Source organism: Copadichromis virginalis, linkage group LG7, assembly GCF_057382275.1.
Source record: "Copadichromis virginalis isolate Kocher_CV1m ecotype Utaka linkage group LG7, C_Virginalis_male_GT1.1, whole genome shotgun sequence".
Taxonomy (NCBI): domain Eukaryota; kingdom Metazoa; phylum Chordata; class Actinopteri; order Cichliformes; family Cichlidae; genus Copadichromis; species Copadichromis virginalis.
In genome coordinates this window covers 62,350,466-62,372,717 of record NC_140624.1, presented here as the reverse complement: position 1 = coordinate 62,372,717, position 22,252 = coordinate 62,350,466, and the positions used below count along the sequence as shown (strand labels likewise).

The 22,252-nt window shown below is 39.7% G+C and overlaps 1 protein-coding gene across 1 annotated transcript in view; it reads left to right on the top strand.

Moving 5' to 3' along the window:
* Positions 1 to 17,318, top strand: part of mvb12ba (multivesicular body subunit 12Ba) — a 30,498-nt gene extending 13,180 nt beyond the window's left edge. The window contains exons 3-10 of the mRNA XM_085464639.1: positions 5,123 to 5,230; positions 5,338 to 5,434; positions 5,593 to 5,722; positions 6,208 to 6,348; positions 8,192 to 8,286; positions 8,648 to 8,703; positions 12,510 to 12,569; positions 14,200 to 17,318. Coding sequence (XP_085320765.1) covers positions 5,123 to 5,230; positions 5,338 to 5,434; positions 5,593 to 5,722; positions 6,208 to 6,348; positions 8,192 to 8,286; positions 8,648 to 8,703; positions 12,510 to 12,569; positions 14,200 to 14,286 — 774 coding nt within the window. The 3' untranslated portion in view covers positions 14,287 to 17,318. The remainder of the gene's footprint in view (positions 1 to 5,122; positions 5,231 to 5,337; positions 5,435 to 5,592; positions 5,723 to 6,207; positions 6,349 to 8,191; positions 8,287 to 8,647; positions 8,704 to 12,509; positions 12,570 to 14,199) is intronic.
* Positions 17,319 to 22,252: the final 4,934 nt, after the last annotated feature.

Here is a 22,252-nt window from a genome sequence, read left to right as displayed (position 1 = left end):
TAAATATTCTATTGTGACAAAAATAATTGAGCAACAATCGCATGTGTTCCCAGTGAGGGCTTCTCTCGTGGATAAACTCCAACATCTGACATACAAACCTGTTTTTGATTTGGTGCACATTCTGGTTAGCAAAATGGTTAGCTGGTTGTTAGGAAAATATAAGCAGTGACTGAACTTCAGTAATGCACAAATTCCTTTTTTTTTTTTTTTTTTTTTTTTTAAAACTTGCCAATAGTGATTCTGGGTTGTTTTTTATTTTTATTTTTATTTTATTTTTTTTCTGTTCACCCAATTCCAAATGTCTATGGAAAAACACATGTATTATTCTCTGTGTATATGATGATAGCCCAGACTTAAGAGTGTTTTGCTGTGAATTAGTCTTCATGTATTAGGTGGATGACAGTGTGTGTTTGCCAACAGTAGCAGCTGCTTTAGCATTTGTAGCAACTTTTTACCTGGTAGTTTACAGTTAAAGAGGAGCAGAATCACTATCCTTCTTTCCTGTGAAATAAGGGATGTGCATGACTTGTTAACCAAGCAACTAATCGTTGCTATTGTCACTAGTCAGTACAAGACGTAGTAATCATTTAACCTAATTGCTATCATTTTAATTGATGCGAAGTGATGGTAAATTGTTGTGCCTAAATGTTATACAGCCATGTGCTGCCATTTGTGGCATCATTGTTGAGAAACTCCATTAATCTGTTAATTTTGGGCTAATGTATTGTTGTTAGTTCTTTCATAAGCGAAAGGAAAAGATTGAGGATACAAGTAACGAAAATGGGCTTTCCGTTAGAATAAGATTAATAGTTCAATTATTTGTGTGGGGTTCAGAGTAGGGCTGCCACGATTAGTCGACTAGTCACGATTACGTCGACTATCAAAATCATCGACGACTAATTTAATAGTCGAGAATTCATAGCGCGGCCTTGCTCAGTTTCCAACAATGGCAGTAGCTAGTTAGTTTTAACATTACTCTTATTATTCTATGTGGGCCACAAAATAAACGTTTAAAATATTTTCAGGCGAGAATGTAACTGTGTAAACCTCAAATATCTGCTCGGTTTATCAGGACACCACATATTTTCAAAAGCGCTCCACTAGCTCGATAGCTAGCCGGGGGCAAGGCTCACTAGAGCCCGTGAGAACACCAGACTCACGGCAAATCGTTTTCAAACCCACTGCCGTCTTTCGCTACTCATGTTAAACATATATAAGTCACTTAGATAACTTAAAAGTGTTATTGTTTGGCTTTTTTCAGTATTTTATTTGTTCCTGAGTAAATCTGTTTGGCTGAGGTTAAAGTTTTTACACAGCTGAGTAAACGTCAAACAGACAACTGATTATCAGAAGTGTGAGATGCTCGAGAATTTACTCCGGTGTCCTGTTATATTTTAGATAGCAGGGAGTTTATTAAACTTCACCGAAACAATCTGCAAATTTCATTAAAATTTAATAAACTATCATCTTGTCTTTATTTTTAGTTAGCACATACCTTAAACACTTAAAGCTGTAAGCTAATGATAGTTATATAAGAGCAGATGCTGCTGGTGCAATAAGCTGTACGTTTTACGTCCAATGGATGATGATTTGATTAGTGGACTAATCGCAAAAATAATCGGTGACTAGTCGACTATCAAAATAATCGTTTGTGGCAGCCCTAGTTCAGAGTAGAGCTGCTGCTCCTTGATGAAAGGAGCCAGTGTAGGTGTAAGATAAAGGTGTTTCCTCTCTTACCGGGAGATGGTCCAGGGTAAAGATAAGATAAGATAACCTTTATTAGTCCCACACGTGGGAAATTTGTTTTGTCACAGCAGGAAGTGGACAGTGCAAAAGTTATGAGGCAAAAATTAGAATACAATAAGAATAAATACAGTACACAACTGTACAGAATAGAATAAAATAAAATACTATATACAGTAGAATAAAATAAAAATAAATATACAATAAGATAAAAATAGAATACAAATACTATATACAACTGAGTAAAAATACAACGATGACAGAAAGGATTATTGCACTTAGTATTATTGCATATGTATGGATGTGTGTGCTTGATCAGTTAAAGTCTTTATTATGGAGTCTGACAGCAGTGGGGAGGAAAGACCTGCGAAATCTCTCCGTCCCACACCGTGGGTGCCGCAGTCTCCCACTGAAGGAGCTGCTCAGTGCTGTCACAGTCTGCTGCATGGGGTGGGAGATGTTGTCCATCAGGGATGACAGCTTAGCCGCCGTTCTCCTGTCACTCACCACCTCCACTGGGTCCAGAGGGCATCCTAGAACAGAGCTGGCCCTTCGGATCACCCTGTTCAGTCTCTTCCTGTCCCCAGCAGAGATGCTGCCGCCCCAGCAGACCACGCCATAAAAGATAGCAGAAGCCACAACAGAGTCATAGAATTTCTTCAGGAGGGGGCCCTCCACTCCAAACAACCTGAGTCTCCGCAGCAGGTACAGCCTGCTCTGCCCTTTCCTGTAGAGGGCGTCTGAGTTATGAGTCCAGTCCAGTCTATTGTTCAGATGAACACCAAGGTACCTGTAGCTGTCCACAGCCTCAATGTCCATACCTTAGATGTTCAGTGGTTGCAGTGGAGAATGCTTGTGCCTGCGGAAGTCTACCACCAGTTCCTTGGTTTTACTGGCGTTGATCTGGAGGTAGTTCAGCTGGCACCAGTCCACAAAGTCTTGGGTCAGACCTCTGTACTCCTTGTCGTCCCCATCAGTGATGAGGCCGACTATTGCAGAGTCATCAGAGAACTTCTGCAGGAAGCACTGGGTGGAATTGTGGGAGAAGTCTGCAGTGTAGATGGTGAAGAGGAACGGAGCCAGAACCGTTCCCTGTGGGGCCCCCGTACTGCAGACGACCCTGTCCGACACACAGCCCTGAGTCCTCACATACTGTGGTCGGTCGGTGAGGTAGTCCAGGATCCAGGTAGTGAGGTGATGGTCCACTCCAGAGTTCACCAGCTTGTCCTTTAGAACCGAGGGAAGAATGGTGTTGAAGGCACTGGAGAAATCAAAGAACATGATTCTCACAGTGCTTCCAGCGGTCTCCAGGTGAGCGAGGGAACGATGTAGGAGGTGAATGACGGCATCATCCGCTCCAATGCCAGGCTGGTAGGCAAACTGAAGTGGGTCCAGTGATGAGCTTATTAGGCGCCGAAGCTGAGCCAGGACCAACCGCTCCAGGGTCTTCATCAGGTGGGATGTCAGAGCCACCGGCCTGTAGCTGTTGAGGTCCTTGGGGCGTGAAGTCTTTGGCACTGGTACAACACAGGAGGTTTTCCAGAGCTGTGGGACTCTTCCCAACCTCAGGCTCAGGTTGAAGAGGTGCTCCATCACCCCACACAGTTGGTCCGCGCAGGACCTGACGACCCTCGAGCTGATGCCATCTGGACCCGCTGCCTTCTTGCCATTAATCCTCCTCAGTTCCCTCCTAACCCAGAACACTCTTAAGAGATTACATCTATTGGCTGACCTGGGAACGACTCGATATTTCTCAGTATAGGCTGGAGGAGGTGGCTGCAGAGAGGGATGTCTGGGCTTCCCTGCTTAGACTCCTGCCCCTGCAACTTCAGATAGGCGGAATAAAATTGCTGGATGATTTATTGATTTACTATTTTAGATATTCATTTTTTTTCTTAATATCTTGTCCTGTCTTATTCCTGTGTTATTTCACATATTACGTTATATATGGTATAGCATGACGATGTCTAAGGCAAGACTGGCAAGAGAGGAAAAAAGAGGAGAAAGTGGTGTGGGGCAAGAAGAGACAAAAAACTCAAAAACAAAGTGGGTGAGTGAGTGGGTGTGGGGATGCCTGCGTCTTTGTAACAAATGCTGCACCAAACAAGCAGAACGGAGTCAAAATGCACTACAAGCCGCCTCTTGACTCCCGTTTTTCTTGTTTCTTGTTTTGTTATTTAAGGGATACAGGAAGATGTCCCTCCTCCTCACTTAGTGTTAAGGTGCTATGTTGTTAGATTTTAACTTTTATTGAAGTAGTTGTTATGCATTTCTGAACAGCGCGCATCGTCCAGAATAGACGGGAACACTGTGCCACAGTTTTCAGTTGCAATTCATTAGATTCTCAAATGTTAATTTGTTATATTTTAATAATACGTGAACATCTTTTATAGCAAGTTTATATTATAACATTTAATATTTATTTATTTAACATCGGTTTATTTTCGTCTTCGTTTTCTGTTTGGAGTGTAATGTGGTCAGTATGCACAATGTGAGGTCCTGCACGGTTAAGCAGCATGATTCATAATTGAAGAATGTGATTAATGTTTTCAAATGCCTTTGTTTGCAGAGTTTTTGTCATTGGCCGTTAAACGGTTCTCAAATTTAACTTGATATTTGAGTGTCTTAAATTTACAGTTTTTTTTTGTTTTTTTTTTTTTGTTTTTTTGTTTCTCAAGTGATTTAGTGATTTTTTTTTTTTTTCTCCCTCGTTTAGCTGACTAAAAAATTGGCCATGAGGAAAATCTTTTCAACTATTACCTTCACAACTGCAATCAACCAAATTTGAATTTCTGTTACCTACCAGGAATTTAGCTTGTTAATACAATACAGTTTTATTTATATAACACATTTAAAAACCCAAAGGCACACCAAAGTGCTTCCTGATTATACAGAGAATCAACGTAAATCAATTAACAAAGTACAGATTGGGCACTAGCACAGATAGAAGGCATGCACTAATAGACCAGAAGAGTTAAGTAAAATAGGTATCGAACCTCAAATCGGGAGGAAGGTCAGTTCATGAATACAAAATATCAACTAAGAAGTTAAAAACCAGCAATAAAATTATTTATAAGTTTAATAAGGGTATTAAATGGTCGGGAAAGCCAGGTTAAATAAGTAAGCTTTCAATCTTGATTTGAAGGATTGAATAGAGTCTGTGGCACGAATAGAAGCAGGGAGGCTATTCCAAAGTTTAGGTACAACTGAAGCAAAGGCACGATCACCTCTGGTCTTCAGCCTAAACTTAGGTTGGGCCACGAGTAATTGACCTGATGGTCTTAAAGCTCAGCAAGGAGTGTACAGATTGAGGAGATCATCCACGGATATTGTTATTCTTGTCTCAGAATAATGAAAATCTATCCCCCTCTGCTTATAGATCTCAACAACAACAGATGGCCTGGATGCTGACCTGTGGAAAGACGGACTTTTCAAATCCAAGGTGACCCGATACCTTTGCTTCACCAGAGTTTTCTCTAAAGAAAATGTAAGTTTACTTACCTCCTCAACAGTTAAATAAGTGTCCCACCCCCTCTCCAATAAACATCTCCTTTCTCAATACCATATTCTTGTACTCTATTCTTTCCTCTGCAGAGCCATTTAGGTAATGTTCTTGTGGACATGAAGCTGATTGATATAAAGGACACTTTGCCTGTGGGTTTCATCCCAATCCAGGAAACTGTTGATACTCGTAAGTTATTATCTCAAGTGGAAAGACACTTAGAGCCTCAATGTGTGGTAAGAATATGTGAAAATAATTAATCTTTTTAACCTCTGAAATAAGAATTGTTTGTTATTCATGAACCACCTTGTTGTGGAATGACCGTCAGTTTGTCTTTTCTGCAACAGAGGAGCAGGCCTTCAGGAAGAGGCGACTCTGCATCAAATTTATTCCACGGGACTCCACAGAGGCAGCCATCTGTGATATCCGCATCCTGGGACGCTCCAAGCAGGCACCTCCTCAGTATACCTTTATAGGGTGAGCATTGCAACTTCCAGTCAAATTTAACTTTTTGTTTTCTTTTTTTTTTCTTTTTTTAAACAGAAGAAAATAGTTTATAAATAAAAAAGTTGTTTGTACTGTAATGGAATCACTCCATTTGGCATAACAGTTTCCACTTACTCCAGAAATCAAGTCACATTAATCTTTTTTACATTTTTAATGTATGATGGAATGTTCAGGGCATTTCTATCAGTAAGTTTTCTACATGAAAAGACACTTCCAGTATGTCAGATGTGTTCCACATGAGAGCTAAAGAATCCAAATCATTTCTGGCAAAGTGATTATTAAAAAAAAAAACCTTTGTCCCCAAAACATTTCTAGGATAATTGCTTAGAGAATGTATGAAGGGGAAAGGAGGGCATGGATTTAATGCACACACGTTTTGACTAGCAGGTTTACATTAACCTTGGAACTAGTGTCAGCGCTTTCTGCTTAATAATGCTTCTAACATTGTTTGACAGAGAGCTCAACAACATGGGAATCTGGTATCGCATGGGAAATGTGCCTCGGGCCCAGGACTCCACACACACACAAACCATCAACAACACCCAGAATGTGAATTCCTCCAGCTCAGGATCAGCCCCACCAGCTCCCATGCTTAAGTAAATTCACTCTAATGATGTGCTAGTACTTGTATGTAATTGTCTTCACATGTATCTCTTATTAGTTCTTGTAACCTTAAAAGGGAAATACAACACAAAACAAAGCAAGTGCACTGTAACAATACAGGTTGCACAGATTAGCACTTTATCTTGGTATTGCCTAGAGGTTATGGAATGTACATGCAAGTAGTGATTCATTCGCTTGTGAGTGCCCCAACACAGAGAAGATGTATCTTCAGATGTCACAAAAATTGTTATGATGATATGTTTAAATTGACAATGGATATTTATTTTTACACCTTTGAATGAATCAGTGGAGGAACTTCCTTAACTTTCTTGTCATCTTCCTATTTCAATTGTTCCAGATCGTATGCCTCCATGTCCATATTACCAAATCCAGTAAACATCTGTGGTCTTTCTCTTTTTCTCCTCCCTGGCAGCTCCATACTCAGCATCCTTTTTACCACTATACTCATCTGCACATCTCCAACCCAACTTAGCCTTGCCTCTTTTATTTTGTCTCAAACTCCTTCAACCCAAGTTGTCCATTTGGAGCGATTTAATTAAACTTTTATAGAAAATGTGCTTAAGAGTTCAAATAATAAAATAATGAGTAACATAATTTCTTTTAATATTAATGGAACAATTGAGAATTGAGCAGAGCACGTTACAGATTTAAAAAGGATTTTTTTTTTTTTTTAAAGTTTTCTCTCTCAGATCTTGCACAACATTATATATTAAAAAAATCCCCTCTCGCCCCTGCGGGCGGTCTGTCCTTTAAGCTCAGGTCCTCTACCAGAGGCTTGAGGGTCCTGCGCAATATCTTTGCTGTTCGTAGGACTGCGCTCTTCTGGACAGAGATCTTGTTCCTAGGATCTACTGGAGCCACTCGGCTAGGCTTTGGGTCACTGCACGGAGTGCTTCGATTACCACTGGGACCACTGTTACCTTTGCCCCCCCAAATCTTTTCAAGCGCTTCTCTGAGTCCTTGGTGCTTCTCGTGTTCCTTCTTCCTGATGTAGCTGTCATTCGGTATCGCTGCATCTATCACTACGGCTGTTTTCCTCTGCTGGTCCAACACTACTATGTCTGATTGGTTACCCACCACTATTTTGTTCGCCTGTATCTGGAATTCCAGGATCTTGGCTCTGTCATTCCTGACCATCCTAGGGGGCGTCTCCCATTTATACCTCGAGACTTCCAGGTACTCTGCTCAGATCTTTCTGTATACTAATGCCGGCCACTTGGTTATGGCGTTCCATTAATGCCCTGCCTGCCAGCATCTTGCACCCTGCTGTTATATGCTGGATTTCTCCGAGGCATCTTTACACAGCCTGCTCCTGGGATCTTGCCTGATGTGATAGACCGCAGCCTCCATGGATCTTGTCCTCAGAGCTTGTTCCTGTGTTTCCATGATTACTGCCTCTGTGGCGTGTTTTTGTCCAGCCACTAGTAGGATTTGTGGACATCAGCCACTTCATCTATCGATTGATTGATCACAGCAGAAACCCGTGAAAGAGGAGGAGCCACCATCAAAAATATATATATTTCAGCTACTGTAGCAAAGATAATTTTCAAATTAAGTACATTATAACAATGTATGAATAAGTACTCTAGGATGAAGAGAAATTACCCAACAAGCCATAGTCAAAAATTTGGATACAGCTCTAATGTACAACCCAACTTCCTTTGCTTAGCTGTGCAATTTGACAGTCCAGGATTAGTTCTAGCTGACACAGCAGGAGTGGATAGTGATAGTTTCTTTAAACTCTTAGCTATTTGGCTCACTTTCACATATATATTGAACTACTGAGGTGCTTAATGTTTTTCTTTTTGTTTCAAGGCATATTTCCATGACCCTCCCTGCCAGCTTCAGAGGAAAAAATACTACCAGACCAGACTATGAGCACCAGAACTCCAACCTGTATGCTATTACAGGTCAGGTCTTTACAGTTTCAGTCGCCCTTGTTGATTTAAAGATGAATACACACACATATACACACAACCCCGTTCAACTATCTTAGTGAGGACCTTCATTGACATAATGGTTTCCCTAGCCCTTTACCCTAACCCTAATGACACATCAACAGCTTCACTTTTGTGTGCTTTCAAGCTCTCTCTTCATAATAGACTGCATGTTGAAGGTGACCGTGTCCACATCTCTGTATATGTGGACACTGTCATTTGTTTAACAGTCTCAAGTCGTTGCTGTTATTCAGTTTATGGTTTGTATGGGTTACTACTTGATCTCTTTTACGAGATGAAATTATGTAACGTTTTTTTGACCTTTCTCTTTCAGCAATGGACGGGGTGCCTTTTATGATCTCTGAGAAGTTTGCCTGTGCCTCATCTGATGTAAGTTTTAAGTTTTAATCCTAGTGACTTTGCCAACATGTCCCCCTGTATCAATTTCCAGTGTTTTGCTTTAACATCTCTGCTCAAAAAGAGTACAACAACCACAGTATTTGCCCAAAAGCTGTAAGTAGCCTTACATTCATACACTAAGCTTCATTACATTGTCTGATGTGTATTTGGTACGTGAATATCAGATTACATATATTTCTTAGTTGAGATTGCTGTACCCTGCAAGAAAGGGATATAGTGCTTAACAAATTTATTACACCCACATGTCATAAAAGCAAGAAAATACCCACAATTTAGAAATCTGTGAAAAGCTTGTTTAAAACTAAAAAGTACAGAATTAACTTAAATGAATTCATATTTTTATTCCCCAAACTTAAGCCAGGACACTGAGAAGTCAGAAATTAATCAAGCATAACAACAAACCAAAAAAACAATTTTTTTCTGTTCAGGAATGTAACTGAGTAACAGTAAAAATAGGCATAAACTTTATTTAATCCCAAACTCTTGGGAAATAACTTGTTACAGCAGCACAAGTAATAAAAAGAAAATTAGAGATGAAAAAGTAAGAGTAGTGTACAAAAAAGCAAAAATACTATACTATTTATAGATGGTTACTGTATACAGTAAAATACATCAAGATTTTCATATGTACTTAAAGTGCAGTGAGAGTGGTAATAATACACATTTGTTTTTAAACAGTATTTATCCTGTGTTGTTAGGATGAAAGACCTACAATAGAGCTCCGCCCTACATTGTGGCTGAAACGGTCTACTGCTGAAAGAGCTGCTCAGGACCTCTATAATCTTATTTAGGGGGTCAGAGATGTTGTTCATAATGCCCATTAGATCCTTTTCTCACCCACCTCTTCTATGCGGTCAAGGGGACTGGCCAGGCAAGAGCTGGCCCACGTTTTCAGACTGTTAACCTGTTTCCCGTCCCACTCCGTGCTGCCACCTCCCCATCAGACAACCGCTTTTAAAAAAAATTGCCCGATAGCCATAAAGTAAGGTTATGGTCGACTCCTGCTCCTTTTCAGCTTTTCAATCTTAGCAGTGCCTGTTGAATTGTATTGAAAGTGGTAGAGAAGTCAAAAAACATGACCCTCACAGTGCTTCCAGTATTGTTAGGCATGACAGTAATCTATGGAAGTAGATGCTTGCATCATCCACCTCAATTCCAGGACGTAGAGCTGGGCGATATAAGATTTTTGCATATCACGATATGTTGTTTTTTTTTTCATTTCAGGCGAAAAACGATATCTATCACGATATAAGCCAAATAACTATGTTTGTAAGATTTAAATGTGCCGTTGCTCACAAGTAAAATGTGAAATAATCAGCAGCTTGTTTTTATTTAAATATTTATTTCCCATAATAAGTTCAACAGGGTAGATGTACTTAAGGAACATGAGACTTTTTCAGATAAATAAAGGCAAATATTGCAAACTACACAAAAGGCAGCCGCTAAAGCGTTTAAGTTTCAAAATAGAACAAACAAAACAGACTAAATTGTCAATTCCACTTAGAAACAAAATATTAATTCTAAAAATAAATCTTAGTTTGTTTTACAGAAGAACAGACAAAACTGACTAACTTTTGTCAATATCAAATAAACTGAGAACTAAAAGGAAATTCTCAATCTCTCCTTGTTGTATAGCTGAGCTTTTCAAACAGTTTTAACAGTTACTTTAGTCTGACAAAAGCCGAATGACGAATTAGCGCTTCCAGTCAGAGACTGAGGCTACGTCCACACGTACACGGGTATTTTTGAAAACTGAGATTTTCCGTTTTCGTTTTAAAAAAATAATCCCGTCCACACATAAAGGCAGAAATGAAGGAAAACGCTGCTATGAACATGCCAAAGCAGCAGGTGGAGCTAGATTCCTAACCGTGCAGAAATGTTGACCAATCAGAAGTCTAGAAGCCTCGGTGGGAAAAAGTAAACAAAGCTGGGGCATAGAAGCAGAACAGAGTCGTATGTGTGGACGGACAGTAACTGTGTGTATATGTAAGCATTTAAACACTGCAGAGAGTAGAATTAACAGTAACAGTATTGTAGAAATTCATTTCACCGAAACAATAACGTGGCGCACAGTGTGACGTCAAAAAATGCGCACACCTTTGACGCTGCGTTTTCTACGTTTTTCTAATCCACACGTAAATGCAAAAACTGAGTTCTTAAAAATCTTCGTTTTCAGTGACCAAAAACGCTGTTTACGTGTGGACGAAAGGTGCAAACGCATAGAAAAATCTGCGTTTTCAGAAATACCCGGGTACGTGTGGACGTAGCGCATGCACCAGTTTATTGTATTTCCAGACTTGCTTTCGGCACAATTTACAGTGCACACTACTCTGTTTTTTGTCAGACTTGAAATAGCCGAAATACCTTCACACTACAGAACTTCTATGGCTCTTCCATTCGACAATCTCTCCGGCATTGGAACCATCATCTGTTTTCCCTTCGGTCACGCTCGGTTGATTTTTCTAGTCGGCACACTCATTTCCTACATTACCCGGGCGGTACGGTGGCTGGCTGCTTCCCAAACAAATACACATGTGCGGCTTGGCACTTGTGCTGTACGTAACAAGTCACGTGACGTGACGCTGCGGCTGTGATTGGTTCGGCTCTGCGCTACTTAATTTGGATTGGCTGTTCTTTTTTTTTCTTTTTTTTTTAAGAGGACAAGAGTGGCGAGGTCTATCGCGATAGTTTAATTTACATCTCGTTATCGTTCTATCGCCCAGCTCTACCAAAAGTAGAGTAAAGTGAACTACAGGGGTCTGGCAGCAGCATGCTTACTAGAGTTTCGAGGTGGTTGAGGACAATCCTCCCTAATTGTCTTCATCAGGTGGGAAGTTAAGATTACAAGTGTGAAATGGTTAGTACTGGAACAACACAGGATGTCTCCCACGGATAAACATGCGCATGATCACAGAGCTGGTCTGCACAGTCCCTGAGCAGTGGGGAGCTTTTCTGGTCTTGAGCTTTTTTTTTTTTTTTTTTTTTTTTTTTTTTTTTTGTAGTTTCTTCCTCATTCAATCAGCACTCAGGAAGTGTTGTCCAGTGTTATTTCACTTCTCATTCACAAACATCGCTATTCCTCCTCCCTTTCTCATTCATCACTCTCTGGTGATATCCTGTGGCCGTTGCAAGCCATCCAGAGTGATGAGTGAGCCTCTTCAAAGTTCACTCAGCCAAATCTCAGTGAAGCACTAAAGGGTACACTGTCAATACCACTATTGCTTAGCTAGCACAAATTAACTCTTGCATCTTGTTGGGAAGAGATTAGTATTAAGTAACATTTTCCATAATGACAGATGGTATTCAAATTAAAATTAATTAAATTTTTCTTAGTATGTAACATGCTTTAATATATTTAATGCTTATTTATGAAATGGTAAATTTGAAAATGACTGGATAGTAGCAATAAATATATATTTTAGCATTCAAAATATTTTAAAGGCCTTCGGCATACTGGTAGATCAATTATTACAGAAACATAAAAACGGATTTTGCTAATAGCAGTGTTACCAGTATTGCTCTAAATTACCAATTCTGTTCATTGAAGGCGGCTGTGGCATAAACCTTTTATTGGGTGATGAGCTGATAAATTTGTTGAGCCTCTATCACAATGTTCAGACTGCACCTAGAAAAATGGCAAACTTTTATTCAACTTAACCCTTCAAATAAGTCACGTTGTAGTAATACAAGTCTCCCAACACTACTCTCACACAATTGCAACATGCTTGAAGTTGAGCTTGTTCACACATCTCAGCATTCCTGTTCTCCATGTACAGCTGCAGCAGGTGGATCTGATGGGTATTACAATTAAATCACTGGCTGAGATTGAAAAGGAGGTGAGTAGACATAAGACTTTGTTACATTTCTCATAGTATAATTTATGGTCTCCAGAGATGAATAATGAAGTAGTATTTGCTTAAGTACAGATTGTCCACTAGAGGATTAATAAATTACTGTATATGATTGTTAGTCAACACTAGAGCTGGGCGATATGAGATTTTTTCATATCACGATATGTTTTTTTCATTTCAGGCGATAACGATATCTATCACGATATAAGCCAAATAACTATATTTGTAAGATTTAAATGTGCCGTTGCTCACAAGTAAAATGTGAAATAATCAGCAGCTTGTTTTTATTTAAATATTTATTTCCCATAATAAGTTCAACAGGGTAGATGTACTTAAGGAACATGAGACTTTTTCAGATAAATAAAGGCAAATATTGCAAACTACACAAAAGGCAGCCGCTAAAGCGTTTAAGTTTCAAAATAGAACAAACAAAACAGACTAAATTGTCAATTCCACTTAGAAACAAAATATTAATTCTAAAAATAAATCTTAGTTTGTTTTACAGAAGAACAGACAAAATTGACTAACTTTTGTCAATATCAAATAAACTGAGAACTAAAAGGAAATTCTCAATCTCTCCTTGTTGTATAGCTGAGCTTTTCAAACAGTTTTAACAGTTACTTTAGTCTGACAAAAGCCGAATGACGAATTAGCGCTTCCAGTCAGAGACTGAGGCTACGTCCACACGTACACGGGTATTTTTGAAAACGGAGATTTTCCGTTTTCGTTTTAAAAAATAATCCGTCCACACATAAAGGCAGAAATGAAGGAAAACGCTGCTATGAACATGCCAAAGCAGCAGGTGGCGCTAGATTCCTAACCGTGCAGAAATGTTGGCCAATCAGAAGTCTAGAAGCCTCGGTGGGAAAAAGTAAACAAAGCTGGGGCATAGAAGCAGAACCGAGTCGTATGTGTGGAGGGACAGTAACTGTGTGTATATGTAAGCATTTAAACACTGCAGAGAGTAGAATTAACAGTATTGTAGAAATTCATTTCACCGAAACAATAACGTGGCGCACAGTGTGACGCATGCACCAGTTTATTGTATTTCCAGACTTGCTTTCGGCACAATTTACAGTGCACGCTACTCTGTTTTTTGTCAGACTTGAAATAGCCGAAATACCTTCACACTACGGAACTTCTTTGGCTCTTCTGTTCGACAATCTCTCCGGCGTTGGAACCATCATCTGTTTTCTCTTCGGTCACGCTCGGTTGATTTTTCTAGTCGGCACACTCATTTCCTCCATTACCCGCTGGCTGCTTCCCAAACAAACACACGTGCGGCTTGGCACTTGTGCTGTAGGTAACAAGTCACGCGACGTGACGCTGCGGCTGTGATTGGTTCGGCTCTGCGCTACTTAATTTGGATTGGCTGACTTTTTTTTTTTTTTTTTTTTTTTTAAAGAGAACAAGAGCGGCGAGGTCTATCGCGATAGCTTAATTTCTCTATCGAGTAAAAGTTATATCGCGATACATATCGTTATCGTTCTATCGCCCAGCTCTAGTCAACACTGTATTTTGCAGATAGGTAAATGAAATTATGATTTTAGTGAACAATAAGAAAATTTGTTAGACCATACTAATTAGTAATAATATGCAACTCTCCCTATGTAAGTATGATTACAGTTTCCGCACAGAGCATAGTGCAGCGGCTCGCCTCCCTCCAAGTCCAACACGGACCTCTCTGAGTTCTGAGGCCTAAGCATCTCTTATATGAACAACAGTCATCGCCACACTATAGACAGCAGCCGGAGAGAAGTGCACACAACTACTGAGAACATACCTACAACGGGGATATTCAATCTGTAAATGAAAAGAAAGATTCCCAACGAAAATTGTGGATTTTCTAACTTCTGGGACATGTTGTAGGCCCTCTGTGTGCTGTTGAAATGGAAAACAATGGAATTCAGTCAGACTCGAACTACTACACTGCAGAGCTGGGACAAGAAAACACGTTTTATGCTCATCGAGATACTTCAGTATCTCACTCGAATGACTTCAAAAATACATTTTTGTTAAGTGAAAAATGGTCAAGTGTCGTATTGTGGTGGAAAAAAAATAACCTTGTCCCATCAAAAGATCTTGTTAGAAATAAGATAAAAGGATCACACGGTACTTTTTTTCATGGAGGACTTCTGTTGGATCTCACACCAGTCATGTTGCCTTTTTCGTTTATGACATGGACTGTTCTGAATCAAAGCGCACCATAAAGGCACCTTAGGGTGTCAGAAATTTAAAAGAAAACTGTGACTTTAAGTTTTGTTGTTGAGCTTGTCTTCTTGATGGGGAAATGCTTTTCATTGTTTTCTAGATGTATTGCCATTTACTGGTGTGACTGTGAGTGCACTTTTGTGTTTTGAGGTTGTTATTGTGCTTCCTAATTGCTGTAGATATTCTATAAACCACTTCTTCTCTTTCTGTGAGGTAGCAGCTTGCCCGACAGAACCATGACTACAGCTAATATTCACTGTGTGGAGTATTCACATCAAGATTTTCTATTTATACCATACTCTAATACCTTACTTTGCATGCATATAGATGTTTTATTGATACATCTTTTCACTGAATGAGTAACATTGAGCAAACCTCACACATTTTAGCTAAAAAGCACTGATAGTTAGTCCTTATATCTCAACAGTATCATAGCTATATTCATCGTTTCCTTCATCTTCATTGGTGTTATATCAGAAATGGATGCTCCAGTAAAAGTATAATATTGCAAAGAGTTTTATTTTAGTACATTGGTTATGGAACGTGTGTACAGAATTCTACTCTCCTGGTCAAAAGTTTTAGAATACCCCAATTTTTCCAGTTTTTGTTGAAAATGATTCAGTTTAATGTCTCATTGCACTCTGAAATGAAAGCCTTGTACAAATAAGGACTTATTCTAAATTTTTCACTCATCAAAGTAGAAACCTTTGGCAGATATAACAGCTGAACATACCCATGGCTTTCTTTCTACATTAGAAATCAAATATTCTTCATAAAGTTCTTCCCATATGTGTTAAATAAGTTCCCATAAATGTGTGGTACCCAAACCAGCTCGATGGGGTTTAAGTCTGGAGATTGTGCTAACCCCTGACCAACTAGGCACATACCAGAGGCTATTGCATGGCGCTACAGAATGTTGTGGTAGCCGCGGCCCAGGCAAGCCTCTTATTCTGACGTCTTAGCAGTGTCTTTCTTGCTGCAACTCGTCCTGTCAAACCTGCAGCCTGAAGTCTTCAGTTGAAACTGAGACTTGCCTGCTACGATCACTATTAAGCTGTGCTCGAAAGGGTTGGGTTGTCCTGTGAGCCGTCTATCATGCAAGCTTGTTAACTCTCAGAAACTTGTCCTCTGATTCATTTGTGGCTTTGGGTCTGCCAGACCTCTTCATGTCAGAGTTTACCCCAGTTTCTGAGTGACTTTTGATGGTGGAGAAAACTGTACTCATTGACGCCTTTCTTTGCAGTTTCTCTGTAGGAAGACATACATTTTGATGGTCCGTCTCTCTTCCATTGCGATGCCTTTTTCAACTGATGCTCACGAGAATATGGTAACACAATGTGTTCCAACACTGCTTTTATGCAGACAGAGGGGTTGGAAGTAATCCAGAAAAGTTGGAACACCTGTAGGAATTAGTAGCACCAGCTTTCAAGGCTCCATAAACCACCATTGCTGTAGAACAGCTTTAAATTGTTAACACATTTTTGTTTTCCTGAAAAAAGGCCTCTTGTATAACTCTGAAATGTACCTTATTTTTCAGTTTGGAGTAGGGGTGGTGTTGGTGTTGTTTTTGTAAACCTCTGGCGGTTCACCATTTACCTTTGTTCCATTTCAAGTTATTCATTGGACTTAAGCAACTTGAATTCCAATAAATAACTGAAATAATTGGGGTGTTCCAAAACTTTTGACCATTAATATTAAAATCACCTATTTCACATGTGATGACAATAAAGACCAACTCAGAACCATGTGACTTTATGGAATTTTGACCCTGATTAGAGTCACCACTGGTTATATGCAAATAACTATTTTTATTTTTTAATTGTCTATAGCACTAACCACTATTATTAAAACCACCAGATAAAATAAGTATCAGTTAGTTACTTTGTTTTTCTTTACTACCTACATTATACATTGAGCCTTTGAGATGTTTAGAGAAAAGCAGGAGAATAAGTAGGATATGTGTCATGTAGATGAGGTATTCTCTGGCGTATTGTATTCTTATGAACTGCTACAAAAAGGTCATATTGGAAACTTTTATTTGTAGACTATTGCTGTTTGATACTTTGAATCTGTAATACACTAAAAAGGCCTATTATAATTTTTTTTTTTAAAGGGAAAATAAGTGGTTCACTTAATTCTCAACTTTGATGTGAACAAAATGGATTTGAAACTAATTGTGTGATAATTTATCTCATGTTAATTAAGCTTAATTATCTCCATGTCTGTCCTGTAATAGGAAAAAGTTTCATGTTTCCTCATATCGAACAAAATGTACACTAATAGAAACATGTGATAGGCCAGTATAAGTTGGGCTCTTATTATTGACCTTATGTTCAGCCTGAACAGGTGTCTGTGAAGGTCAGTCTGTCCACCATCTTCTTAAAACACATGATGTAGCATCACCGATTATGTAAAGAAAATTAAATCAGTTTTAATTTTGCTGATTTTTATTTTTTTCCACAGGTCATATGTGACAAGAAAAAATGTTTGCAATATATCAAGTCATTAAATAGAGTAACTCCTTTTGCTGTTTGTTTACTTTGTCAGTATTTCAGTATAGCACCTACTTGGTCTTAAATAAATTCTTTTTTCCAGTGTGTCCTATGAAACTTAATTATACTGCTGAAATTAATAGGGTTAGACAAATGGCTATGTGAAGCTCTGTGTATTTCAGCTGTGCGTAACTGCCTGCTGTGTGATAAGCTACACGTGTATATTTCTCAACTTTGTTTACTTCCAGCCTGGTGGGCTGCAGTATTCATTTGCTAAGTAATGTAACTATTAACTACAAATAATCTCTTTAATGTATTAATAGTATGCATGGTGACATGTTGGGTTCAGTGGTTTCAGTATTGCAGTTAATGTTAATATTTTTAGTGATCAATTTGTCTCAAAATCGTTTCATTTAGTAAGCTTTGAACAAAACATTAGATTAATTTGTGTTTGATTAACTTTTAATAAAGTGTGATGAACTGAAGTCCTTATAAAAATTCCCCTCACCCCTCAGAGTGATCGGTCCTTCAAGGTCAGGTCCTCTACCAGTATCCTCTACAGCAGCGGTCCCCAACCCCCGGGTTTGGTTCCGGGCCGCAAGACTTGAGGCTCGGGCGTGATATTTATGGTTTTCAGGGTGCTTGCTTTTTATCGTTTTTTTGGTTTTTTTAAATCGTTAACTCGTTTTCCCTGGGTTTTATTCCCGTGTGTTGTGAATAAATTTTGGGTTTTCTGGTACTGGTTTTATTTTGTTGTATTTATCCACGACACCTTAAAGGTCAGTCCGTGAAAATATTGTCAGACATAAACCGGTCCGTGGTGCAAAAAAGGGACCACTGCTCTACATCTTTGCTGTTCCTAGGACTGCGCTCTTCTGGATAGAAATCTTGGATGTTGTTTCTGCAATCTACTGGAGCCACTCGCCTAGCTTGGGGGTCACTACAAAGAGTTCTGTGATTACCACTGGCACCACTGTTAACTTCACCCTCCACATCTTCTCAAGTTCTGCTCTCAGGCCTTGGTACTTCATCAGCTTCTTGTGTTCCTTATTCCTGATTATCATCGTCATTCGGTATAGCTACATCTTTCACTGTGGCCGTCTTCCTCTACCTGTCTGCCATTACTATGTCCGGTTGATTAGCCGTCACCAGTTTGTATGTCTGTATCTGGAAGTCCCACAGAATCCTAGCTGTCATTCTCGACCACCCATGTTGAAGTTTTGATTTCCAGGCACAGATGGTTCTGTATACTACGTCAGTCACTTGGATATGGCGTGCCATGTATGCCCTTCCTGCTACCATCTTTCACCCTGCTGCTAGAGCAGCCTGCACCTGGGGTCTTAACTGCTGTGGTACACCCCTACCTCTAAACATAAAAGCTTCTTCCTATGCTGCCATGATTAGTGAATGTGAGCCACTTCCTCTGTCTGCTGGTGTTACACACTGTGCAGGGGGCCTGTCCTTCCATAAGAACGTGGTAAGTTGTGTCCATCTTCCTGATGTATTTGTGGATGTTCGTTGCCTCATCCTGGACAGTGATTCTGACGTGTGTGTGTGTGTGTGTGTGTGTGTGTGTGTGTGTGTGTGTGTGTGTGTGTGTGTGTGTGTGTACATTCATGCATATGTAAGTATAATTCTAAAGGTGCTATTGACATAAAATTCTCTCGTCCTACCTGACTGGATTCACACGTCTTGACTGTCCTACGAGATCAAATGAAGCCCTTGATCTTCATCTTCATTGTCAAAGAAGCTTATAGAGCTACTGCCTCACCAACACATGGTAGATTGGACCACATCTTGGTTTTTGCAGACTTGTTACAAATCCTGTGTGCAGCCTCCAACTAATCTCAGTCAGGAAATGGACACCTTATACTAACAGTCCAAATGGCCCAGAGGAGGAAGCCAGTTGTAAGTCTGGAGGTATGGGACGTGATTGACCTGAGGTGCTGACCGGAGGGCAGCAGGTCAAATAGGTGGTAAGCAGGATGCAAAGACGTCTTGATTCATGCTCATCGCCTGGTTTGAGCAGGGAGTCAAGGAGGCCATTTACGTGAAAAAGGAAAGACCATCTCTGAATCGTGGAGGGGGCCTAAGGGTACATCTTTTGCCATCTTACAATGCTGTGATTGCAGCCATTCCCCAACTCTCTGTGAAATGCCATTGATTAGTGGTCTTTGATCAATGAGCTTTGATCTGTCATTGTTGATCAATGGTCATGACAATTTGCATATTAATGATCAAGGAACTGACCTCCCAGCCCATTGTTCCTTCAGTAGTGCTAGTTTCAGTCATTGTGCAAATTTACTGTTTCTAATACTGGGGAAACCTGCAGTCAGCTGAGAATGAAAAAGTGGTTTAGATGAGTGATGAAACATTTCTCCCACTGAAAACGCTACGTCCAGATGAACAGAATCAACTTTTGGGGGCAGGAGTTGCTTGGTCCTGGTTACACTGAGAGTGCAGGATCAGAAAAATGGTGATGTGCGTTGATAAATGAGAATAAACAAGCTGTTCTCCACTCACCCCTCCAAGATGTACTCTTAGTAGTACGAGAAAAATACAAGAACAGTCTGACTACATTGTGCCAAGTGTAAAGTTGGGTGGTGGTCAGGGGTTATGGTGTGGAGGTTTTTTTGTTGCTTTTTTCAGGAGTTTGGCATAGTCCTTTAGTTACAGTGAAAGGAACTGTTAGAACTCATAGAAGACATTTTGCACAATTTCATGCTAATTTTAGGAAAACCTCTGCACACCTGAATCAAACGACAAGTGCTTAGAGAAAGAAAATGTAGAAAAACATAATATAATAACATAACTGCTGCTTACCACTGTTTTTATTCAGTTACAACATTTCTGTCTGTGCAACCTTCATCGTTTACAGAGAAAAGCACAATTTCATGCTACTAAATTTGTAGGACGGGTTTGGTGATGGCCCCTTCTTGCTCCAACATGACTGCACACCAGTGCACAAATGAATCAAGGTCCATAAAGACATGGATGAGTGAGTCTGGTGTGGAAGAACTTGACTGGCCTGCACAGAGTCTTCACCTCAACCCAACAGAACACTTTTGAGTTGAATTAGAGCAGAGACTGTGAGCCGGGACCTTTCATCTAACACCAGTGGGTGACCTCAGCAATGCGGTTCTGGAAAAATGGTCAAAAATTCCCATAAATTCCTAAACCTTGTGGAAAGTTTTCACAGAAGAGTTGGGGCTATTATACATGTAGAGAGTGGATAGAAGTCATGTTAATCTCTGCAGATTAAGAATGGGATATCACTAAAAGTGAATATTTTTAGCAATATTGTGTATATGTTTAAGATGTATAAAATTTTTCTCAGTCAGTCACAAACTCCATTGTATATGTTTTTGTAAAACTAATTTCAAGACTTTTCAAATGTATCTGAGTTTTCTGAAACTGAAACTATGGAAATTTTCATTTTCAACTTGTTTTTCTTTTCATCTTTTTTTCTCAATTTTTGGGGAATTCTTGTCATTATGCTGAAGCTTCTCATCTGAAAAAGAATAACACATCCATGTTTTCTGAAAGCACAGAAGACAAGTGTTTGAGGGGCAACAGATAAGTCCTGAAGGCTTAATTAAAGATTACCTCATACTTCATAGGTAATTAGCAGCACAGGGAAGAAGAGAGTTGACAGGATCTACCAACCCCCACCTTTTTCCTGCCGTACAACCCCCAATCTCTTGCACCTCATCTATCCCTAGAAAGTATGAGGAAATCACCTGTGAAATGCACTTTAGCCCCCATGCAGCCATCCAGCACATGCCATCCCCCATGGATCCACCAGGAGAGGCCAGTCCCCTCCCCCAAGAATCACAGAGGACCAGGCCCCAAGTGAACTGAAGAGAGAGAGAGAAGAGCAGAACAGTGTGAGATATAAGGACCCCCCCCCCCCCTTCACCATGACACCTCCAAGCTGGTGAAAAGAAGGATTAGTGATTTGCATTAAAAAGGACAGCAGGTGGAGTAGGGGATAGTAAGTTTGGGGGACCAGTGACATTATTGCCAGGAGATCACCTGGTAGTGGAGATTTACCAGCTTGGAAGCAGTTATGACGTTTAATTGTAACGGTAATAAAGGGGAGGTCTGAAAGTTTAATGTTATTATAATCTATCTAATTCTATCCAAGCGAATTATCTTATAATATATTTTACTGTATTGTACATTTGTTTTTATGAAGAGTGAAAAGACTGATTTGGGCTCTTTTGTTTTTCCAGTAAAACTTAATAATGTTGGAGTCTAAAACCATATGGATGTGGTTTGAATGGGATAATTGAGAAAAATAATAATTTGGGGTAAGGCTTTAATTTTAATGGTAGCTATTCACCCTAATAATGTGATGGGAAGATTTTTCCAGCATTTCAGATTGTTATTAATCTTAAATTGCCATATGCGGTAATATACCGTGCTGTAAATCGGGCTGATGTACATCGAACGACCAGCTGGTGTCAGATGTTGTGGGACCTGCCTTTTGGCAAAGCAGTTGGCCGGAAATATTCGAGATGGGGCTTCATCACACCATCGCTACTTACCAGGTTAGCAATTAAATGAAAAATCAATGGAAAGGCACTATCAATTTTGATGCTAAACATTTTTCTTTATATGTCAGGTTATTTATTTAGTATGTGATGTGTGTTTGTTGATGGAGAGGGTGCATTGCAATTTTTGAGGTAAATTTATGGGTAGTTAACAGGGATGCACAGAACATGACAAGATGTTAAAGAACCACCTAGTTTTATTCAGGTGTGTTACAGAAGGGAAAAATCTAATATCTGTTGGACAATGGAATCCAAGGACCAGAGGTGGTGATCTCTACCAAATTAACATTCCCACACAGATTATTTGGTTGTTCTAAATTGTCCATAGCTGTCTCTATGTGATAGTCCTGCATCAGACTGGTGACCTGTGTACCCCGCCTCTTGCCCTTCGGTAGCCAGGATAAGCTCC